The 17,072-nt window shown below is 41.1% G+C and overlaps 1 protein-coding gene across 1 annotated transcript; it reads right to left on the bottom strand.

Annotated features, from left to right (window-relative positions):
* Window positions 1-982: 982 nt before the first annotated feature.
* LOC114431759 (small integral membrane protein 30) lies at window positions 983-1,711 on the bottom strand. Its single transcript, XM_028399374.1, has one exon. The coding sequence runs from the start codon at window positions 1,697-1,699 to the stop codon at window positions 1,463-1,465; it is 237 nt and encodes a 78-aa protein (XP_028255175.1). The 5' UTR covers window positions 1,700-1,711; the 3' UTR covers window positions 983-1,462.
* Between the last annotated feature and the right edge of the window lie 15,361 nt (window positions 1,712-17,072).

Here is a 17,072-nt window from a genome sequence, read left to right as displayed (position 1 = left end):
CACACACACACACATTCGAGCGTGGCTTTGTATCCACCTAGGCTAACATGAATTAATTATTATTTACTGTAAGTGATACATGTGTTGCACAGTCGGGGGCATTGTGTACCGTTTAGATTTTTTTATATATATATGACAGAGGATGCAGAGAGTCGCTTGCTGTCAATCACTGTTTCAGACATGGACATGTACACAGATAAAGCAGACTGTAACTAAAATATTAAAGTACTGGCTTGTTCCCTCTGATGATACATCATTATACAATATAATATAATTTGAATACTGAAGCAATGAGTGACTTAATTTATAATAAAATACTTTATAATAAACATATGTCTTACTATAATATAGGCTACAAAACAAATGGGGTTAATTATAAAAATTATAAAAAGGAGCATTCACACAGAGCAATAATGCGATTTTCTTTGTCTCATACTGTGCAATGTGATCTTTTGGAGTATTTCAGACCACAGCCAGTTTATATGACATTTAAACTTTCTTTCTGCCATGGTACTACACAGTTTCTAAATATTGCAAATAAAATTTGCAGTTACTTTCTCTCTCTTCATCTCTCATATTTACCTCTAACTCAATTATTAACTTTCAAAATAGTGTACAACATGACATCATAATTCTATTATGTACATGTACTCAGTTACTTTCTGCCTATTATATCACTGAGGCTACAATAGGAATTAAACTAATAATATGCTATAATAAAGGTTAAAGCTATGATCACTAGATCAGAAACAGTTGATAAAATCATAATTTTGGTAGGCCTATGTAATGATCCTTTGGAGCATTTCAGAAGTAAAACAAACTGTCAGTAAGATTGGAGTACACAATTCATCAATATTAAAAATAACCATTAGGTAGTGCCCTTATGTCCCCATCTTGCCTCATACTGTATACATTTTCTTATTATTCTATTCAAAGTATCCCATAAGTCATTTATTTTTAAGTTGATAATAATTCAAAATGCTTAAAATAGAGCATCAGATAATCAATTTATTCTCCGCACAGCTACAGTTACATCTTTAAATATTGCAAAATAAATTCCACTGCTGTGGCATAAAGCTTCAAAGGTTGCAGCGTCAGGAAATCACAGTGAGCATTTAAAGCATGAGACACATGCAGGCATCTCTGAGCAGGATCTACAGTAGCTGCAGCAGTCTTTTCATTATAAAGGCATCTGTGTTTGGTCCTTAAACTCAGTGCAACAGAAAACACTTCCTGTTTCGGGATTTCCTGGTTGTTGCCCCCCCCCCCTCCTTCTCCAGCTCCACGTGGTTCCCTTCTTCCACCTTCCAGTTATTCCCGTTAAGGCACGTTTCTCATCGACACAATCCTGTTTGTGCCAGCAGATCTCACAGAGAGGTTTCAATGCGCTTCATGACAAAGGGGCAGGAACAGGCGCGCTATCCAAAGGAGCCTGTCCGTCCTGTCTTTCTCCTCATCATCATCACAGCTGTCCGTTCCGCCTTCGTGCGTACCAGCCCAGGCAAGCGCAGAAACCCACCACGGCCAGGACGGTGCCCAGCAGCAGGGCCAAAGCGTCGCCCGCGTCGTAAGCCTCCGCAGGAGGGATCAGGGAGACAAACACCAGCCAGACGAGCGCTGCGCTGTATGGAAGTTCAAGTTTGGGAGCCATGTTTCCGCTGTTGCTGTTGACTTTCTGCGGGGGGAGCGGAGAGCGCATGCGCCAAAGTCAGATGACAGCAGCGGAGCTGGACTGGACTTCCGGGTGCACTCAGCCAATAGCAGCGTTGCTCTTTATATCAGTTGATATTTATTCAGAGGCTCATCAATACTTTTTTTAAATTAAAAATATAATAATGTAATAATCCTGTAACAGTGGGCACAATTTGTCCCTCGTATTTGACTGACAGGCTAGCTGCTCCTGAAGCTCTGAAGCTTGATATTCTCATATGTTTAGACAAACATATGTTGACATCAAAGAGAAATATGGCTGTTGCTGCCACGCTTGAGCAAACATCATATTTTTCTGATCCACATTCAGTCTGGGCATGCAGATCACCCAGTAAAGTAAAGTATCTTTTGCCTCACTACACTTCCTGATCTCCAGGAAACATGTGAAATTGCTTCAAATCAGCAGTGTTGCGATGACTAAACAGCTCATCTCATGCTACAAATTGTTTGGCTCGTAGAGCTGTGGTGGTCTATATCTCTCTGCGTGCTCTCCCAGGGCACTCTGCCTGTAATTTAATTAGTGCACACAAGCCAAAGTAAAATATTGACCTTGTAAGGCTGCCATACCTCTGTACCTGCCTGCTCTGAGCGAGGAGATGAATAGGCACACATTCCCGGTGCATGCTCTTCTGGCGTTCACATCAGACGCCCTCTCGCTTGCTCCTGCTGTCTGTCTGGCAGTCGCATAAACACACAAGTTTATGTGAGTCCTATCCGATCTATGTGGCAGCATTCAGCAGAAGGTATCTTAATTATGAGCCAAATGAAGGTTTTTTTTTTACACTAAATCATAAAATAGCAGGATTTTCTGTATTCCTGAAAGGTACATTTCCAATTTAAAGCAAAATAAGTACAATTGTTAGCTTAAAAAATATAATAATCAATAGAATGTGAAGAAACATCAGCTGTTATATTCTGTCAGAGACATTTATTATATTGTTTTACAGAGATATCAACCTAAGTTAGCATGCTGCCCAGCTAGCATCAGCCTGTACCATTGTGAAACACCACTTTGTACTACAAGACTGAGACCTGGTCCCAGAAATCATAACACAGCTAATGTGTAGCATCTGCTGATGGTAGACATGATCACTCTGTTGTTTACAAGCTATATAAATTAAATAAAGTCAAGTTAAACAAACAAAAAAACAAGCAACAACAGCTGCTCAATAGAAAAGGTAATTCTGCACTGTTACCCTGGATTTCTGCAGCAGCCTGTTGGTAATGGACCAGTGGGAGGATGATAGACAATCTAGAAATGAGAGTGTTTGTCTAACAGGCTAAGACAGTAACATTAATCTTCCCTAAACGTGCATTGTAATGTGCTGCTGGAGGCTCTGTACTGAAATTTATACAATCACAATACATTTTCACTTTTTGTAATGCACAGAAATGTAATAATACTGCAGCTATGGTGCAGATTTTTCCATTATACTGAAGGGGATAAAATAAGTTTTTGGATGCAGGTTCAACCCTGGTCAGCATTATTACTGACAGGCTTTACATGCTGTTTAGTCTGTTTCTGTCTGTCTGTTTCCTTTGCATTTCCTGTTTTTGTCTGACTTCCTGCTTGTGTCAGGAAGCAGGAAGACCTCATTAATTTCACCTGTGTCACCTCATCTTTCACATGCTCTGCTTTCACCTTATTTGTCTACAGCCAGTGCATCTTAAATGTCTCCTTTATTTAGATGAAAGCTCACTTTGTGTTTTTTTGCTACATAATTCCCTCTTAACACATATAGAGTGCCAAAAATCACAAATGGTCTCTTTGATTGAGCACAGGAAGTGGTTGTAGCTAAGCTAAGCTAACTCAGCTTGAACCCGAGACAAACATGTTGTTCTCTAGCTAGCTTGCTAACATGGATTACCTTTGGCGTGGCGTTTTCTTGTTGGAGAGACTGTTGACAGAGGGCAGACGCGGTTGTCGTGTGGACAGGCTGGTGCTCCGTTTGGGTGAGTAGAGTGAATCCTCTTTTCAGCTAGTAGCTGTTAGCCTTCCAGTGCCAGCTTCTCATCACAGTGATTTAGGGTGTTTTCACACCTGGTCCCTTTTAAAAGAACCAAACTCAGTCTTTTTTAAGCAGAGAACTGAATTCTTTTTGTGTTCACACTGAGTTTATTACAACGCGGACCGGATTCTTTCTGGTCCAGTTCAGCTTTGTTGGGGCCTCGGTCCTTTTTCTGTTCACACCAGGTCCTCTGAAGCTCTCAGAGCCCTACTGCACTGAATTCTGGGTAGTTTTCACTTGAAGCAAAATGTCTGCTGCTATGCCTGCCTCCTCCTCTGGTTACATTAGTGCACATTCATAGGAAAATAGAGCTATTAATTACATAGGAGCACAAAAGGCGACTGAGGTGACTACATTATTTATTGCCATAATTATTGTTTACTGGGTGTCTAAATGGCTCATTTAAAAAAAAATGTAAATTGTTTAGAATTTATATAATATAAATATAGCGATTATTATATTTATGAAATTATTGTGTACACAATGCCATGTTTTTGATGTTTGTTGTGTGAGTTTCTACCCTGACTACAGACTCTACGGTTATAGTGAAAAAAGGCAAAGTGAACCCAGTGCGCTTTGTGTTCACAATGGTTCGTTTTAAAGGGTTAGGGTCTGGGTACGGTTGGAACGTTCACATACGCGCAAAAAAATGCTGCATCATCGATCTAAGTTCGTTTAGAGGACTGAAAGGGACCAAGTGCTGTGATTGATAGGGTTACTTGGCCTCATATGACCCCCTTTGGCCCCATGAATGTGACATATTGCTTATTTGTTATGAAGTCCTGTACTGTAACACATTTGTTTGTGTGTATCTCGTGTTTTTATGCTTTATTTAAACTTAAGTGGACAGTGGTTTACCTGGCAAGCAAGGCCTCCTTCTTCTTGTGTGGTTGCTGTTTTATATTTGTGTTTCCAACATTAGCTGTTTTAAGAGATTTGTGTATTTCTATTTAGTTTTGAGTGCTCTGTTGATTATTTTTGCCCTAAGATGTTTTTCAGAGGTATGACATACTGAAAAGGTCAGTTTTTAGAGTCCTCGGTTTTGTAAGCATCATCCATTCTCAATTACTTTCCACAGCACTGAAGACAGAGAGGGGCACCTTTAGCAAACAGCACAAAAACATCTTTCCCTGAAGATTAATTATGTTCTGAAATTGGTTTCTCACAAAACACTGAAAAGCTGACCCTTTAGAGCAATTGCTGCTTTTGTAGCAGTTCAGTGCACCAACCGTAATGAATTGTACTCTGAGGGACATGACAAATGGATTTTTCAGTGTCTTTTGTGGTAATGTTGGAGATGTTAAAATGTTAAAAAGGGCTTAAATCTACACCAGAGAAAGAAAAGGAAGAGGCCTGCTTCTTGGTGTTGGACTCACACTGACTCACACGCTGTTAAGGACGTGGGATGAGCTGCAACACATCACAAACCTGCAAAAAAAAAAAGAAGAAGAATGATGCAGTGTAATTATCTATTCATACTGGAAGCAGAGAGGGAGTCTGAGGGTGGATGCTTGACAATCACGCATCTAACGAGTGTTACGCTGACAGTTGTATAATGCTCCAAAGGGTAATCAATTCATTCTTACGTTGTTGCTTTGTTTTCAGCAGACATTCAGAATTTGAGGGAGATAATTTATCACACTGGATGTTTAGTCATCTTTTTGGCAGTATTATGCCACGTTATCACACAGTTGTGGCTTTTTTGGGTACCTTAAAGTGATATTTAAGAGCTAAAGTCAGAATATCAATACCTACAACAGACAAAATTAAAGCTGCAAGCAGCAATGAGTGGGCGCTTGCTAGTCCTTGTGGTCCGCAGGACTTACAGCTGTCGCCTCCACTATCGTCTCGTGTCTTCAATCCATTGTCCTGTCAGGAGGGTCCTGTGGTCTACTGGCAAACACCAAAAGACCAAAATATAAACAGGTTCTCCTTCCAGTAGGTGGCGCTGTGACTAGGGCTGTCCTGATACAACTTTTTCACTTCCGATATTATACCGATATTGCAGCCATGAATATCGACCAATACCGATCTCGTGTCTTCAATCCATTGTCCTGTCAGGAGGGTCCTGTGGTCTACTGGCAAACACCAAAACACCGAAATCTAGACAGGTCCTCCTTCCAGTAGGTGGCGCTGTGACCAGGGCTGTCCCGATACAACTTTTTCACTTCCGATATTATACCGATATTGCAGCCATGAATATTGACCGATACCGATCTCGTGTCTTCAATCCATTGTCCTGTCAGGAGGGTCCTGTGGTCTACTGGCAAACACCAAAACACCGAAATATAGACAGGTCCTCCTTCCAGTAGGTGGCGCTGTGACTAGGGCTGTCCCGATACAACTTTTTCACTTCCGATATTATACCGATATTGCAGCCATGAATATCGACCGATACCGATATTCACTAAATCAACACATATCATACATACTTTAATTACAAATTTTGTAGAGTGGAATATTAGAAAAGGCTTTATAAATTGTCAGAAGCAGTAGGTATGAGAAAGACCCATTTATTAACAATTGAATAAAATACAAAAGTAAAAAAAATAAGGGGCAAGCTCACTATGGTGAGAACAACTGAGAGCAGGGACACAAAACCAACAACATTGTTCACTGTCCAACTGCCTAAACTCAAGAGTCCACACAGCTCCAGTTTTACTAACTGGGCCCAAAACAATGTGGTCATTGCTCTTAGTCTAAACAAATAGTGTAAACGAAATAAACACACCTCTCTAATAACAAGAACAGAAAACAATGTCAGTCAGTTATTAAACTGCTGACTACTCTTACTGTTACTCGCTATTAGTGTTACTCACGTGCATGTAACACTGCTCTCTGCAATGTAAACTCATTGTCTATCCAGTGCGCAGTCGGACTCAATAAGGACAGCGGAGAATGGCTTGAGGTCCAGATGTCGGTGGTGAAGCTAACAGCATTAGCTTTCTCTACATGTCTGGCGATGAACGTCTTAGCTTCTTCATGCATCTGGGTCATAGTTTTGTCGACAATGGAGTGGCAGCTAGGGATAATATAACGAGGTTCGAGGTGCTCAAGTAAGCGTTTGAACCCGACATTACTCACCACAGACGGGCTGGTCATCAAGCACAATAAATTAAGTAAGTGCACTACCGCCAACTACTGTGATGGAGTGTGAAGCGTCACCTGCTTTTATCAGAGCGTTGATATCGGAGATTTTAGATGCCTTCCGATAAAATCCGATATTTGTTTTTTGGCTGATATCGGACAGATATCCGATATCAATATCGGATCGGGACAGCCCTAGCTGTGACTTTACCATCATGTTAGCATATCAATCTGTTCAGCATGACTGTAAAGTTTCATCCACATAGGATGACGTATGTAAAAATACATCAATTTTCTGTGTGTTGGCGAAGGGTTAAATTCGTGGCAGCATCAAAGCCAGGTCTTGTAACGAAGACCAAAGCTTTTGATAACTTTTTGTCTGTAATGCCTTAAGAGAGGGTTTGTAAAAGTATGGTGAGTTCCCGGACTCCCTGTATGTTTTAGAGGATAGCAGTAGTGATGTCCGAATGAAGCAATGAAGCAGTGTTGAACCACTTCATCAATTGTGTCGGGGTTCATTCATTTAAAGCTTCGTTGCAGTGACATCTAGTGGTGAAATAGGACACAGTATCTTAATTACGCATGCAGTGTAACCAGGGTGTGTGATGTAGGCCTATATATTTTAGTTAAGATTGATTAATTGGTTGGTCAGTTCATTCTATAAATGTATGTATTGCAGTAGGAGTTTGTGGATATGCCTGGATAGTAATTCAAACATTTTTATTGAGAAACAATATTTTTCCACTGTTGTTGGACTGAGCCGGTTTCAGCAAAGTCTCACGTTACGAAGCAGTATCTAAGCTTGTATCGAAGCATCGGTGTCAGGTGACCAGATAGCAGTCTCCTGCTCGAACCCTTGCCTGTACCTTTGCCTGGTTGACCTACTGACTTTTTGAGTTTGTCTAATCCGTGTTGGTACCTTTGCTCGTGGGACTGCCTTTTGTTACCGGACTCCCGCACAGACTCTATTCCAGCCTTGGTCTCACCCTTCTGTACTGTCACCCTGTGCTTGCTTCCCTGTGCACCGACCCTGAACTGTCTAGGAACTATTTTTTCTGCCTCTGTCACAATCCTGACACTAACTCATAAAAAAGGATTGTAGTAGGATCATAGTTTGATCACTACAAATGACTAATTTTTCTACGTCCACTTTGTGCATCAGTGTTTTCACTGTATAAGACCTTTAAACACATTGCTGTCCAACTCCCAGCCTTTTTTTCAGGTGATGAGTTGTTTAGCGTAGTGTATAAGTGAGATGCAATCAAAGCATCATTGTGTTACTGCAGAGTTTCCAGAGACTTACTTAATAGTTAGTCATAATGGTGGTTGTATCTCAGTGTAAATGTCCCCATGGAGCACCTCACTGAAATGAGTATAAGGGAAACTGGTCATAGGAGGTTGTAACAGAGGGCATTGGTGTTTTCTTCAGGCTTAATAGAGAGACATGTCAATTTATTTTGGAAATAAAATATGTCACAATAACGTCTGCTAGCTAACGATCAAAGTGATTTATAATGCAGCATTTAGAATTAATCCTAAAAAACAAATCATCTTGGTTACAGAATGATAAAACTAACAGGCTGTGTCTTTTACATTCATCACATATCAGGTGATGAATCACATATATATTTTTTTCCACCCCATAATGAATTTCTAGTGTTTTAGAGAATTGTTCCAGAGGTTTCATTTCATTAGCATGTCTCCCACTCTCCAAAACAAAAAGCGATGTATGCTCCCCGAATAGATTTCCTCAAGGTGATCAAGCCTTCCTCAGCTGCACACTAATGTGTAGCCTGTGTCAAATATGGCCGACGGCAAAGTACATCACAGTTATTCATAGTGTGTGTGTGCGCATGTATATGCATGGGGGGATTGATAGCTCATCACATTTCCTGTCATGGTGTAAATGTCACCTCTGTAGCTCGCAATGATGGACGCAATCATGTGACTGGTTCATCATCTGTGCTGTTCATTTCCATGTCAATGTTCATCAAACAGAGAGTGTCAGCATAAAGGATGGACGGAAGCGCACTCCTCATACATGTTTGCACATGTTGGCTGGACGAGAAATCTATATGTGTACATCATTAGATGTATAATAAATTAATACAGCTGGAGACAAACCTTGTAGACAGAAACAAAAGTATTTCTTGAAACCTAAAATAACAAAGTCAAGAGTTTTCAACAAGCTTGGGACACGTCTCCTAAAGGCAACACCTCTGTAATGAAAGAAAACATGACACACTTCCAGTATGTGTAATCTTTTGTACAGGTTATCGCTAACATACAGTACATCAGTCTGGCTCAGAGGAGTGGTTTCTGCAGAAATTTTGGGCGTAGTTTTAGCATGGATGGAGGCATCCCCACAAATGTCCAGCAATTGCCAAATTGTCCCCACCAATAATTTGACCCCTGACCCCTGTTCTTTTCTGGTGTCCTACCAACAGATATCCTCCTGTCGTTGGTCCTACCCAAAGCCCTTGATATAGGCCTACTGATGGCCAAGTGATTGGCTGCGCCTTTCCCTGCTGTCACATGTGTAGCTGCATTGGTTGGCAGTGTGAAAACACATGAGAGACAGCGAGTACGAGAGTTGGAATCTTAGGTCCCCACAAATGTCAAAAGCAAATCTATGCCATTGTCCTCATTTCATCCAAACTGTTCCTTTAAAGTAGCTCAAACACAGTTGTGCACTAAGCATCACAGAGGTGCTAGCATGGCTCTTAGTCTGAGTGAAAAAGGCACACCATCAGTCCAATAAGGAGCCCTGGCGGGAACATATCATAGTGTTAATATGATTATTTCCTCATGGCTCCGTGCTTTTTTTTCATTGGTTTGCTGCCACAGCCTCCATCCATTTTATTGTACCGTGTGTGTGGAGGGACTAAAAAAGTTGGATTGAGACATCGGACGAGTGCATCAGACGAGGCATTAGGTTAGAATAAGGAATTTAATAACATCTATATTTTTAGAAGCTCTTTAATCCTTTTCTGTTGTCGTGGTTGCACCTGTGCCATGCTGTGGTTAGCTGGGCTCTCCTGCCGCCTGTTCTCTCATGCATCATGTCAAATCGCAGCCATAAACAACCTATTAAGTGACCTATTTATCTGGGCCAATTCTGCTGGCTCACTCACCCCAATTACTTTGCCGGTGGAATGTCTATTTTGGACTGCCTCACATTCTTTTACGCTTAAATCAATACTTGTGCAGAGCCAGAGAGCTGTTCCATGTGCTGGCAGCTCTCAGAGGCACCTTAAACATGTTACATAACATGGTGGCTTTGCAGTGCCGGAGGAAGGAGAAGGAGGATTTCATGTATTTTTGGTTCTTTCTTTCTTTTTTTGCTTTGTTTGATGAGGCATGTTGTTGTAATAGCTGCTGTCTGTAACTGTCTTCATGCGGTAATAATAATATGCACTTTTCTGAGTGCAGCCTCTCAGGCCGGGGGAATGCTTCAGGACGTCAGTTCCATTTACTTATGAAGTTGTACCAGTGCATTTTCTGCAATTGAGCCGTCAGCGGCTGTCAGTCAAGGGAAATTAACGAGTGTGCTGATTGCACTGCTGGTAATTACAGAGTGCAGCTGGAGCAGTGCTGTGTCAAGCCTGGGAGGTATTTTAAGCTTACGTCTGTCCTTTCTCCCAACAGCCAGGTCAAGCAATGCTCTAGAGAGGATCAGAAAAGGGGCTCTTAAGTGACCACAAGAAGACATCTGTAACCAAAAGCAGTGCCTAGTGCTCAGAGGCCATAACCAGAAAGTTCATTTACAGCAGTGTGTATGACACTGTCCTTCAGCACGGCACAGAATTATTACTGCATATAATGTATGGTTTACAGCTATAATGATATATAGCTGATAATGGTGTTACTGTGCAGTTTATTGATCGTTGGCGGTGAAGCTCCTCTTTTTAGGCAGGGTCAGGAGCTAAATATCATGTATAGCAAGGTGCATGCTGGGAGTATGAATATTACAGATGAGGATATCTTTAGATAATAGATGGAATCAATATCGACATTTGGACACAGATTGTTATGAAAATGATTATTCTTTTCTTTCATCTAGGCTTCACTATAGATTTTTCTCCGTTTCTCATTGGACATTGCTTAAAAAGTTGGACTCAGTAAAGTTTAAAATGTGTGCATCAGTCTATAAAGCTGTGTGCAGCAAACGATGCTGGCACATGGTGGATTTTAACAAGGCTTTCTAGCAGAGACGGGACACAAGGGGACAATGCTGGCATCCTCAGCAGGTCCATTTATTGCTAAGACACATTGGTTTTACAGTCCAAACAATGCATTGCACAAACAGTGCATGTCTAAAAGCCTGCGTTAGCTAAATTTGCAAGCATCTGAATATCCTGGATGTAAGTTTGGAAAAAACACGTTTTCTCTTTGTCTTCATACGTTAGTAAGCAGTCCATAACAGGAAAATGTAAAGTGGGGTAGAGATTTCAGCCTTAAACATGGAACAGCCACATGTCTGTGTGTTCTTGGAGGCGGGGCACTCGAGACGTCAAGTCAAAGCTCAGTACGTGCTCACACTGTAAGGTGCATTGGTCAGCTGCTACGTCACTGCTCACTGCTCACACCACACGCGTCTTCAGGTGCTCAGTTGATCACATGCGGAAATGAAACAAGCCGAACCTGGAACTGTGGATTTTTCAAAGAAACCATCAAAGTCAGTCAGAATTTGTGTTGTGTGTTGCTGCCATAGTTTGACAAATCTAGCCTCCATCACCTCTTTTCCAACGCCATGTGGTTGCCGCCATCTGTAACAATTTCTTCTGCAGTGACATTGAGTGTGTTCAGACAACGCATGGGCAGCAGAGAAAAAAACATACTTTTTGGGAATCGGGCCATATCTTAAGCTTAAACTGTGTGATACCCTTACAAGGGGCGACAAAACTTACTTACTTACTTTTAATACTTTAAGTACATTTAAAAGTAAGTACTTAAGACTTTTACTTAAGTAGGATTGTTTATGTATCACTTCTACTTTCACTTGAGTATATATTTTGCTGGGTATTTGTACTTTTACTTAAGTACCAAGCTTCAGTACTTCCTCCATGACTGGTTGTAAATGGTAAGTATACATTATCGACCAAATGTAGTGTTTTTTCATGAGAACGTGTTGAAAGTGTGGATTGCAGGTAATTCTGCATTTTGCAAACTCTTGCTGTAAATTATGTGGAAATGATGTTGACACTAAAACTTTGTAAAAGTATAATTTCTCTTCAAACTAGTCATTTCTAACAGGACTAAGATTTCCTCCATGTTTTTTGCTGAGTCAGGGTGCTCTCCCAGGCACTCTGGTTTTGCAAACCTGCAATCCACACTGACAATCTCGCAGTTACTAGCTTATAATTGTACCACTTAATTCGTTTAAGGTAAAATAGGAAATTAATTTATTTCATTTCTAAAGAAACAGGGCTGCAGAGACTCGCCGCCAGACACAGTGATGACTCAAAATTCCCCCATTCAGACTGTAATCATACGTGTTCTTTAATTTCTATTCAGAACTTCAGCACAGCCATCCCTCCACATTCACCTCCTCCAAACAGGAAGACACAACACCGAGCATGTTAGAAAATTATACTCAGGCTCGATGATGAATTGATCTGGAGTGGAAGCTTGAATAAGGCCTAGTGATGGAGTGCTTTCCTGAGGTGACTCAGTTGTCCATGTATAAGTCACAGCCCTCACTTTAAACAAACTATAGCTTTCAGTTACTCTATAATCAAGCCACCATTATAAAGAAACAAATAACATTTTGTAAAGAGGCTGAGTGTTTCTTTTGTTGACACATAAAACACAATTTGTTGAATTGTGTTGTTTCACAGATTACACTAATTCATACGGGGAATTTGGGACTTGGGTTTATTGCGGGTTTTATATATCTTCTAAGTGTATGGTTCTCTTGTCTAGCCTCATTTGTCAGTCTAGATGTCTGACAAAGTGAGCACACATTTCATCTGCTTTCTACTTGGATTTCATCACCATCATTTACAGTTTTTTTTATAAAGTACTAGCAGTGACCTCATAGCTAATGAGCTAAGCTATGAGCTTTAGGGAAAACAGGCTTAAAAATGGCAGATACATAACCAACAATAATAACTGCTAATCTTTCTCAGAGGAGGATACAGTGAGAGCATGGCACTGCAACTGACTGGGTGCACACACCCTGCAAAGACAGGGATGTTGTTGCATGATGACGTTGCCATGTATCAATCTGTGATAGCGGTTTAACACACTGTGTGGACAAAAGTGTGCCGACATTTTTTTTTTGGTTTCTTGTGCAGCCCATGAATATTTGTAAAGTCTGATGAAGGATGTTGGGTTTAGGTGTCAGTTGGCCTTAAGTTCAGGACAGACAAGTTGTTCAGGACCAGAGCGGGTTTTGAAACAGGAAGCTGGTCAATTAGAGATGCAAACAAGCATCGGCTGCAGATCTAAAAGACTGCAGCATTAAGATATCCCACCTTTAGAAATAAAACCAAACCAGCAACACACAAAGGTTGCACATGATGTCCGTTTACTTTTGGTCACATGTCTGCAAGAGCCACAAAACATCAGTGTTTTGAATGAGCCTTGCTAATTCATCCAAAGCTAAAGTTATGATGTAAAAAGTGTGAATATCAACCAAAATATGATTCATTAAAGGTAATAAATTACCTTCAAGCAACAATAGAAAATGCAATAAGACACTGTGTCAGTGCTCACAGTATTGCATCTGCTATGAGTAACATAAATAAAGCTTTCTAAATAAATACTATCAACACTTGTTACAACGATCACTAAAAACATTGGTATTTTTCTGCCTTGTTTTGGTGGTAATAAGCGTTATTACTCATCAAAATGTTGTAAAAACTGACTGATTTATACTGAAGTTGTAGACCAAACGTCTCTCTCTCAGAAAAGGAGCCAGCCGCTCAGGGTCACCGCCTCAGCTCAGCTTAAACCTCTGTGTTACGTAATTCTTTTCTCTATCCTCCGACGGGCCAGGGTCACCCAGCTGTCTGCATTTTTTTTTCCACTCCTGTGCGTGCCGGTGCTCTCATATTTTTATGTGTGTCCTACAAGGCTACATAAGGTTTCCCCTAAGATGGTGCCAGGAGCAGAAGGAGAGGAGCAATGTCAGGGATTTAATATTGTAATCCGTACAACCTCACCCAGAACAGCAGGGGAGATGTCTAATTTAAAAAACAACATAACAATGAAGTCACGCTTTTCTTCTCATCCTCTTCCTCCCCCCAACCCACCTCCTCATCCTTCTCCTCCACTTTCTTCTGTTAATTAATTTTCTCCTGCTGCCGCCGTTGCTTCATTTGTATGGTGTTGCCATCTCTGCCTGGAAGAAATATTTACAATGAGAGGAAATAATGGCTCTTACTTTGCTTTGTCTGCTTTGTTTGTAAGTGCTTTTGCTCCAATCTATAAAAACATGATTTTGCACACAAGGCTTACATAGATTTTTTTTTCCTTTGGCATTGATTTGAGATGCAATTTGCCAACCTCCAAAATCCTTCAGGCCAATTTCCATACACTTCTTGCTCAAATAATGCAAACAAACAGAGAGCAAAATAATATATTTTAACAATGTGGACAAAAATGATTGTATTAACCTCTTCTTTAATCCATGTAGTGTCACTTTTACAGTTAAATGCCATGAAATTGATGATGATATTTGTCTGCAGTGACTTTTCAATCAGCTCCTGTGAGTTAAAACTGCAATGCCATGATTAGAATTGAAAGTTGTCGGTGAGTTATGCCGCCGTTTGATGGTGTGCGTTTGTGTCAGACAGCAGCATTTCCTTTTAGAGAGTCATCCATTCAGCACAGAACAATAACAACATCGTCATGCATTTCATTCTTCTCACATGTCTGCGCTCGGCTCGCGTGCACAGGCGTGATGAACACAGAGAACTTTCATAGCCAACAGCTGCTGACCCGCCATCTGACCTGGGAGACTTGCAGGGAACCTCTGGCACTTGGCCGAGTCAGCACACGCTCACACAAACATACAGACGTTCACACTTTGCAAGTTTTTTTTTCCTGTGTGGGGAGAGATATCAGCCTGACTGAACGTTATTGAGACCCAGAGGACTACATACACACACACACACACACACACAGAGGTAGTGAGCGGAGTAGGACGCAACCTTGAAAAAGCTTTGCTCCCTGGGGATTCTCTCTGAGTGGCCTGTTTGCAAGAGCAGAACAATTGCTCATTCACTCCATCTTTTCATCCCTCCTTCCATCCCTCCATCTATCCAGGGAAAAAAAAAAAAAAAATTAAACCTTGATTCATGAGCAATGACTTCGGAAGATGTTTTCCTGGGACACCTCAATGGGGACACTGGAACATTTAAGAAACTTGGAAGTCACAATGAGAACGAGGAACAAACTGTATTTCTGACATTCTTTCCCTGTAAATAGAACACATTTAAAATGGAACGTTTCTTCTGTAGCTTTGTATGGCTTTATTACATAAGTCCAAGTCGCTTGCATGCAAAAAAAAAACAGGTATAAGGAACAATTGAACTAAGCAGGCTAGAGGCTGCATTGACTCACTAGCTGATCTTATGGTAATAAATATCTTAGGCTGTCTTTACACAACAAGATGTTATGCCCAGTTTGCCGCCCCCAACGATCTTGGCTCGTCACAGCCAGCCAAATAATCTTCAAGCGTGCGGTGTCAATGTGATTATTTCGAATCCCCCTATCTCAAATCCTTGTCAGAGTGCAGTTGCAGAAGCCAATGAGAGCAGGAAGCATCACAAACTGGATGTTACATGCTTTTACAGCTTACAAACATGACAGCAAAACACATAATGCAGCTCGCCAAGTAGAACTTACAGACTCACAGCACAAGTTGCTTTACAGTGTCTCATGTAGGACACATCGTACAGTAGGGATCATGTGATCGGAAATCAGGCCCGATTACGTGGATTACGTGATGTTACCGCCCGATCAGGACTCGGATATATATGTATTAAGGCTGTCAGCGTTAAGGCGTTTCTGCGGACTTTCTTGCTTGTAGTGTAGGGGTATGCTTGTTGCTTTGGGTGTGAGAGGTCCTGGGTTTGAGACTAGGACAAGCCGTATCCCTTGTGAAATGTACGAGTTTGAAAGGAAGTATTAACAAGTCTGCGGCAACAAGTTTTTGGCAGTTTGTCAAAGTATTGTACACGTTGAAAGGGGCAGGTGATACAGCAGCGATTAGCAGTCAGCAAGTTTTGCTTTTTGCCTTTGTACTAGAGGGCAAAAAAAACTGATCGGGACATCCCTAATATATATGTATAACTATCGATGGAGTGTCTGTAATGTCACCTGTAGAGGTTTATGAAGAGCCAGCCTAAACTCCAAATACAAGAATGAGGTCTCACACAAGGATTATGATCCTTCCTCAGGAAAAATATATTCAAGCACAGATATGGGTAGTTGAGAAGCTCATGTGACTGTTTAAGCTATTGCTTAATAGTAATATTAACTAGCTTGCTTAGCCTTGTGTTCTTCCACGTTTGTTTACTTTTTGTTTTCTTTACTCAAACCACAACCTCGCAGTGTTTTTTTTATAACCTGACAAGGAAAGAAAAACTACAAGGACGCCTGTGATTCCTTAGATGCAGACACCCACCTGCATCGATATCATCAGTCCATTCACACGCCTAAGCTGTTTTGTAAAAGGTTCATCTCAGAAAGTCATGTAAGGTTATCTTCACCAAGGTACAATCCCAGCCGTAATGAGGCTCAAGCACTGAGCGGAATAATAAGGGGTGGAATTCTAAGCTGTGTCCTCAGTTGGCAGCGAATCAGCTCATACTCCTACATGTGCTAAATGTTAAATGATGTCATGCTTAAGAAGCTTGTGTGACAATCATGCAGTAAGACGTTGTGGGGAGACAATAAAGCTGCTGATGTGAGATCTGACCAGTCGAATGTTACTGTGATACGACGCAAGAAGCAATGAAGGGTCTTAATGTGGATCTGCTTCTGCTAAATTGTGTATTTCCTGTTGTTTTCTTCCCCTGTCATGTTGATTCAGCAATACATTCATTTATGCTTCAGTTGTGGTGGACCACAGGACTACAAACACGGCCCTTGCCTGAGCTGCGATATGTTCATCCTCACACTCTCCATTTCTTTCTTTCTTCTCTCTCTCTCTCTCTCTCTCTCTCTCTTTCTCTCTCTGTTGCTGGCTAGGTTCTGTCCTTGGCTCAACCTGCCCCCAAAACGAGTATACATTTGCATGCATTAGCGCTCTCC

The sequence above is a fragment of the Parambassis ranga genome, chromosome 2, assembly GCF_900634625.1.
Source record: "Parambassis ranga chromosome 2, fParRan2.1, whole genome shotgun sequence".
NCBI lineage: Eukaryota > Metazoa > Chordata > Actinopteri > Ambassidae > Parambassis > Parambassis ranga.
The sequence above is the reverse complement of the archived record's forward strand: the minus strand, read 5'-3'. Positions and strand labels throughout refer to the sequence as shown.